Consider the following 7,466-nt stretch of genomic DNA (forward strand, 5'->3'; position numbering starts at 1 on the left):
CTGTCGGCCTCTGGTTCCCTGAACGCCGCTGGGGGCAAACACTCGCGTTAGCTTCTCCCCAGAGGACCCAGGGCCCTGCACCCCATCTCCACAGTCCCCACGCCCGCTCTGAGGCTTCAGACCAGCCCCTCCCCAACCTCCCCACAGCAGGAGTGCCAGGGGTCTAACCTCCACCCGGGGGTGGCTGGGGGCTCCCGCAGCCTGCCCACACCCTCCCAGCCACCTGTCCCCACCACCGCATCCTCCTTGCCCCCCTCGCCAGCGCAGGACGGTGTCCTTGGGGCCATCAATGCACACCACCCCTCAGGGCCTCCAGGGTGGGGGATTTAGCAGGACTGGGGTCCAGGCCCTCCTGGTGGGAAGCCAGGTGCAGAGTCCCTGATGGAGGAGGCAGGAAGCCCCTCCATGTGAGGGCCACACGGGGGTCCCTTTGCCGGCAGAGACCTGTCCTGCCCACTGCTGACGTCTGCCACCGTGCAGGGCCCTGTAAGTCTTAGGTGCATTCCGTGGAGCCCCCCGAGCCAGGAGGAGGGCAGGGCCCGTACCCGCCGCCAGCAGCACCTCGCGTACCCTGCACTAGGCGTGGCTCACTGCCGAGGCTGAGGCCTGAAGGGTCAGGCATGGGCCCAGGAAGGGAGGCCCCCCTGGCCTGGAGCCCCACCTGGGGCGATGCCCCCGCCCCCCACTGCCTCCGATTCCCGCTGCCAGCACCCCTGCCCGCCGCCGAGCCAGGCAGGATGTTGGGGCTCTGGAGGACCTTCCCCAGTGTGTCCCTCTACCTCACCCTGGCCGTGGGCCTCGCAGGGCTGCTGGGCAGCGGGCTGGTCCTCTGGCACCTCAGCCTCCAGCGGACTTCCCGGTCCTCGGCTGCCAGGTGGGCCTCTCCAGGGCGCAGGCCGCCCCTGCCCCGGGACAGCCTCTACTTTGCCGTCACCTTCGTGGGCTTCCCCGCGGGGCTGTGGCTGCGGGCGAGCGCTGCGTCTCTCACCCCTTCCCGACCTGCTACCAGGGCCGCCGCCCAGACCCACCCCGACACCGCGGCGGCCTGATCCGGGCCCTGAGGCCGCCGGCCCACGCCTGTGGCCGCTCACCCGCGGCGGCACCACGCGGCCAGCGTCACGTGGCTGCCGCCCGTGGCCGGCGTGGCCCCCGTGGCCCTCTTCATCCGGGTGGGCAGCTACCACGGCGCCGCCGCCCCAGTTCTTCGGCGTCCCTCTGGGCTCCGTGCTGCTGCTCCTCTGCCGGAGCCCGCGGCCCGTCCTCACCTTCCTGCTGCCCGCCCTCCTCCCGCGGCCACGCTGCCGGCCTGTGTCCACGGCAGCGCCAAGCCGCTCGCCCACTGCAGGGCGGGCCGCTCTGCAGAGGTCCCGGGGAGGAGGCCCGGCTGGAGGCGGGGGGCTGTCCCTGCCCACGGGCCTCCTGTAGGGGCCGCCCCCCGCCTGACCCTTCCCGGGTGACCCCCCAGCCCCAGCTCACCGGCCCAGGGGACCCAAGGGCTGAGGACAGAGCCAGGGCCGCGGTCCTGACCCCCCGCAGCCCCCCGGAGCCGGCGGAGGTCAGGGAGGCCTGGGGGCGGGGAAGGGGGGGCGAGGAGCCGCGCCGGCCCCAGGCGGAGCCCACCTCCCCAGCTCGGGCCTCCTTCTCCCCGTCCCAGCTCAGGCCGAGGCGCCAAGGCGCACCTGGGGAAGCAGGGCTGAGGGGAGGTGGCCCCCAAGGCCCACGGGGGTGGCTGGACGGATGGGAGCCCAGGCGCGGGCTGTGCCTGCGATGTCCGTGCGCAGCGCCCACTAGGGCCGTGCTGTTGACTCTCCCTTCGCGGGAGGGGCGTGGAACCGGCCTGGCCCCCGGCCCCCGGACGGCCTGGCCCCCGGCCCCCCGGCAGTTCCTCGGCGGCCGCCAGGTGGCGCTGCATCCTCACCAAATGCGCCCCAAGTGTGCGGCGCGGTGTGGGCTCGCTGCAGGGTGGGGGGTGCAGCTGGGGGGCGGGGGGCGCCTGCCCTTCCAGCCCCACCCCCGACTGAGCGTCCCGGACACCCTGCCACCTGCAGGATGCTCTGGCGCGTAGCCCCCAATCCTTATCCTCCCCACCTCCCCAGGAGCCTGTGCTCTTCCACCCCTAGCCCCATCCCTGCCCTCTCCCTGCAGACCCTGCCCTGCCCGGTCCGCCCTGGGGCTTTCCTCGTGAAGGAAGCTCACAGGGAGGGACAAGGAGGGACAGGGAGGAACAGGGAGGGACAGAGAGAGGGACAAGGGCAGACGGGGAAGGAGAGGGAGCGGGGAGGGAGGGACATGAAGCCATGCTTTTTAGCTTTCAAAGTGCAAATCATTTTATGTATTTTTTGACGATTAAAAAAAAAAAAAGAAGAGGAGATGCCCCACAGCCCCAGCCAATTGTTTGAGACTCTGTGTGAGAACTGCTGAGATGCTCCCAGAGTCCTGTCCCTCAGAAACTGTATGAGCCTGTTAACACAATTACCAGTCTGTGTGAAGGTGACATTATAATTATTACCGACAGTAAGCAATCAGGATCCGCGGCTACCTGAACTAAATGAAACAGAAAAACCGAGAGAGAGTGTGTGTATCTGTGAGAGGGAGGAGGGGACAGAGAGAATCCCAAGCAGGCCCCACACCCAGCATGGAGCTCAGCGGGGACTCCATCTCGTGCCCCTGAGCTTGACATGAGCGGGAATCAAGAGTTGGACGCTTACCTGACTGAGCCACCCAGGTGCTGGTGCTTGATGATTTTTGATAGTAAATGAGAGAAAACCCAAGAAAAAAATGTTCGTTGTGCATTAAGTCATGTGTTTCTCTTGGAATCGAGGACACATGGCCTTGACCCAATTAATATGGAAAATGAGCTTCTCTACATCACAACGTACTCCTGTCAGAACTGACATGCTGTGTTGGACAATACGGCTGGATACAGTGTGGAATGAAAACAAAAGAATAGGGGGCAGAATTTCAGCGGTAAGTACAGAGCCTCCCGATCAGACTGTGCTCTGCCTACAGTCCCAGGAGGGACTCCACATGGGGAGACTTCCATGGTCTCCAGCTGCGAATGCTATCCTTACTGGCCGTGCTCAAGAACACAAACGGCTGAGAAGAAGCTGCAGAAGCCTCTGGTGTAACTCCCTGCCGGCCAGTCCTCCCCTTCACTGTGCAGGAGCTCCTGTGACCTCTTTCAAGGACTAAACGAAGTAACAGCTCTACAATCGCTTTGTGAATGGTCACACGCCAGGCAAATTTAACTTGTTCTGCCTTGTGACAGGCCACCACCAAGTGAGCTCTGAAGGGCAAGATGAAACAAATTCTGTTTATATCATGATGCCTCCAGACAACTCGGGAATAGTGTAAGCATCTGCACCTGTCACGACAAAGCCTTTACAAGCACAGGAGATCTGTTTTAGAAGTTGTCAATTTTCTCACCAGAGAAGTGCTGTGTTGCTCACTATGGGCACTTCAGGGGACATTAAGAAGAGGAAAGAAGGAAGAATCACCACCCACAACCCAGAGACACCTGCTTTTGCAGGTTTTCCGTGCCTGGGGGTGGGGGGGAGGACCAGCTCTGGCCACAGCAAGCCCCCCCGCCTGGTCTCCCCAGACCATGCACGCCCTTGATGCCAACAGGGGGTGGCACGTACTGTCAGTCTGATGTGATGTGGGGCCGGGGGCAAACGGCCAAGAAGGAATTCTTGAGACAATTTCGGTGCAAAAACGTGGTTTTATTAAAGCACGGGGACAGGATCTGTGGGCAGGAAGGGCTGCACTGGGGTTGGGAGGGGTGGCGATCTTATACTATCAAGTTGGGAGGGGCAGAGATAAAAGACGTTTCCCAAAGGATTTTCATATGTTAAAGAAGACCCCCAGGATCCCGGAGGTCTGGCTATTGTCAGGCTAAGATGCTTTTTGCCTGTAGCAAAGCATCAGCGTTAGGCAGTTGGGAGTTCCTGGAGGAAGGTCACTCTGCCCGTCTCCCGCGTTTGTCAATGGGCTGCAGGTTGTAAGGACATTTCATTTTATCTACATTTCTTTTGCCTTTGTTCTCCTTGTCCAGCCTAAAGGCCGTCCTGCGGCTCGGGGAGGGTGGGTGAAGCGCCCCGAGCCCCGGGAGGTCGGGGAGGCTGCTTTGGGGGTGGGATGGGGTGGGGTGCAGAGGGGCTGTCCATTCTTGTAACCTTTCTTGGCAGACCCCAAAGAGGGGTGTGGCCTCCTTCTTGGAAGGCCTAGGAATGGGATGAGCGTTAGGGGAGCAGTTTCAGAGCTGGGATGCCCCAGGATCAGCCCCATCCTCCCAGCCCTAGGAAATAGCTGTGGGCCCCCGTGGGGCCCTCCATCTGTATGCCGACAGGGAGAGGTGGGGACAGGCGGGAACAGGTGGCTAGCAGTGTCTGGGGCTCGTGATAAACAGCCCAGTCTAGACAGATGGGGAGCGTGGGGACCTCTGGCCAGGAACCCGCTGCTGCATTGTGGGGACACCAGCCTGAGCCCAAACAAGCCGGTGATCGTCCTTGGTCCTGGAGGGACAGGGCTGTCACTGCGCTGGGCTCCCATCCTGCTGGCACCTCTCTAGCTGGGTGACCTCCAGCAAGTCACCTGACAGCCCAGAGCCCCAGTCTGCATAGGGGGCGGAGCAATGTCTCCTTCCAGATCTGATCCAGAGCAACAGAGGCAAGGGAGCTTGTCCTGGGGAAGGGCAACCCCAGGTACTGTCTGCCTGTCCTGACCTTCAAGGCCAACAAATCCCGCAGAGCTCCAGATGTCCCCAGCCAGCCCTGACCTCGGCATCCCGCCACGCCATGCCGCTCTTGGTATGTCCCACCCGGCCATCAGTGGGCACCGTGGTCTCTGCTGTGCATCTGCCCTGGCTGAGCACTCAAGGTGACCACCTGGTCCACAGAGACCCCAGCTCCATCTCAGTACCTCGTGTCCTGCATCCTTAGTTGCTCACCTGTCCTTGTCCGTGCAGCTCGCTAGACGGTGAGCTCTGGAAGGCAGGAACAGGTGACTTTATCCACTGCGGCCTCCCCTGTGCTGGGGGCTCAGACAGACCGGAGGAGGGGCTCAAGGAGCATTTGTTGAACGATGGACAGGTAGAAGGGTGAATGACATGGTCAAAGAATCGATGATATGGATGAAGTGGGGTACTGAACTGAATGGAATCAGACCCGGCTGATCCTGAGCTCTAGAACCTTCCCGGCCAGCCTGAGTACTGACCACTGACCCTGACCCTGAGCTGGATGTTGGTTACAGGAGGGCCCAGGCAGCTCCGTGCAGAGTCCAGCCACCCCACCCCTCAGCCCCCCTCAGCCACACTCTCCCCTTCCAGCCAACAGACATCGTTTGAGCCAACTCCGAGCTGGGCATTGGACAGGAACCCAAGACTTGGATGCACCATAGTGTGGCCCCTGGCCCCACGGAGTTTGGGGTCTGGAGAAAGGACAGACATAAACACTGGTCAAAGATAGCATGTGAGTGAGGGTGTGCACTAAAGTGTGCAGAGGCTTAGGGAGGTGCCCCAGTTTGCCCTTGACAGTCCCAGTTCACCCACATTGCCCTGGTGCCTTTAGCGTGTTCCTTTGTTCTCCCAAGTGTCCCCGTGTGGATGACAAATCACCCGGTTGCCCTAGTGTGAGAGAAGCATGGAGGAGGGTCACATATCCCCACTCAGAAAACAGGTGGGCTTCCAGGAGGAGGGGTATCTGTCTGAGCCTCACAGAGGTAGTGTGTGGGGTGAGGAGGAAAGGGCTGCCACGGGTGGAGGGAAGTAGGAGGCCAGAAACGTGCACCTGCTGTGAAGAAGAGAAAGATGGGGCCCTCTGTGGGAGGCTGCTAGCAGCCGGGCCCCGGGATGGGAACAGGTGCGTATCAGACAGGGGACAGAGGACACCCCGGGGCAAATGGGCACAGGCACACGAGTCGCCTTCCTCCCAAGTCCGCCTTTCCTGTGGCTCATCTCGAATTACGTGTGGCTGGTCTGACACGGTGACCAAAGCTCCGTGGTTTCGTTTGGTTTGGTTTGGTTTTCCCAAACGGATATCCAGTCGTTCCAGCCACGTGTGTTGAAAAGATTTCCCTATTCTCATTGAATGACATTGGCGCTGTTAGTGCGGGTCTATCCCTGGACTCTGTTTCCCTGCTCTACTTGTCTGCCCTTCTGCCAACACCACCGTGTCCGTGACTGTGGCCTGGTCGTATGTCATAAAATCACGTGGCCCGAGTCCTACAACGCTCTATTTCTTCCTCGAGACTTGCACTTCTGCATACGTTTTAGAATCAGCCTGACAATGTCTTCAAAAGTCTATGGCAAATTTTACTGAGATTGTATTGAATCTGTTCAATTATTCTCTAAAACTCATGGACAATGGGCATCTTAACAACAGGGAGTTTTCCAATTACTGTGCACGGTTTACCCCACACACCGTTTATTTCAGTGTCCGGTTTCGGCCAGCTCTCTTTCGCCGTGGGTACCCTGTACGTGCTTTGTAACTGTTCGAGGTACCTGAGGTTTCGAGATGCTATGTGCGATGATAACCTTTGGATTTCATTTTCCAATTGTTCGTTGACAGTTTATCATTTTTTTAATATTGATCTTGATTTGTTATATCATCTAACAGCTGTGCTGCCGAATTGCTAAATTTGATTAGTTCTGACTAGTTCTAGTTGTCTCTTTGAAGATGACTTAGGATTTCCTGAGTACACAATCACGTCGTTTGCAAATGGAGATAGTCCTTCTACTTCCTCTCTGTTTTGGCCAAGACCTGCCACACCATGTTGAATAGAAATGGTAGACGCGGGGGCGCCTGGGTGGCTCAGTCGTTAAGCGTCTGCCTTCGGCTCAGGTCATGATCCCAGGGTCCTGGGATCGAGTCCCGCATCGGGCTCCCTGCTCAGCAGGAAGCCTGCTTCTCCCTCTCCCACTCCCCCTGCTTGTGTTCCCTCTCTGGCTGTCTTTCTCTCTGTCAAATAAATAAAATCTTTAAAAAAAAAAAAGAAAAAGAAAAAGAAATGGTAGACGCGGACATCCTCGCCCTACCCTGATCTTAAAGGGAAGGTGTTCATTATTTTACCATTAAATACGAAGTCATCTGTAGGCCTTTTGTTTATGTACTTTGTCATGTTGATATCATTTCCATCTATTCCTAGTTTTCTGAGAGTTTGGGTTTTTATAAATCATGCACGGGTATTGAATTTTATCACAATGCTTTTCTTCATTTATGAAGACAACAATTTGGGGCGCCTGGGTTGCTCAGTCAGTTAAGCATCCAATTCTTGATTTTGGCTCAGGTCATGATCTCAGGGTCGTGAGATGGAGCCCTGCATTTGGCTCTGCGTTGGCCATGGTCCTTGCTTGAGATTCTCTCTCTCCCTCTTCCTCAACCTCTACCTCCTCTCCCTCTCAAGAAAGAAAAAAAGAAAAAGGAAGGAAGGAAGGAAGGAAAAGAAGAAAGAAAGAAAGAAAGAAAGAA

General features: G+C 58.4%; 1 protein-coding gene across 1 annotated transcript; it reads left to right on the forward strand.

Annotated features, from left to right (window-relative positions):
• The first annotated feature begins 737 nt into the window (after positions 1-737).
• On the forward strand, positions 738-1,457 carry MRGPRG (MAS related GPR family member G). Its single transcript, XM_032414833.1, is given in 7 exon segments — positions 738-843; positions 846-906; positions 908-963; positions 966-1,095; positions 1,097-1,166; positions 1,168-1,288; positions 1,291-1,457. Coding segments are annotated over 7 exon segments (711 nt in total).
• Positions 1,458-7,466: the final 6,009 nt, after the last annotated feature.

Source organism: Phoca vitulina, unplaced genomic scaffold (assembly GCF_004348235.1).
Source record: "Phoca vitulina isolate PV1807 unplaced genomic scaffold, GSC_HSeal_1.0 scaffold16, whole genome shotgun sequence".
NCBI classification, from domain to species: Eukaryota; Metazoa; Chordata; class Mammalia; order Carnivora; family Phocidae; genus Phoca; species Phoca vitulina.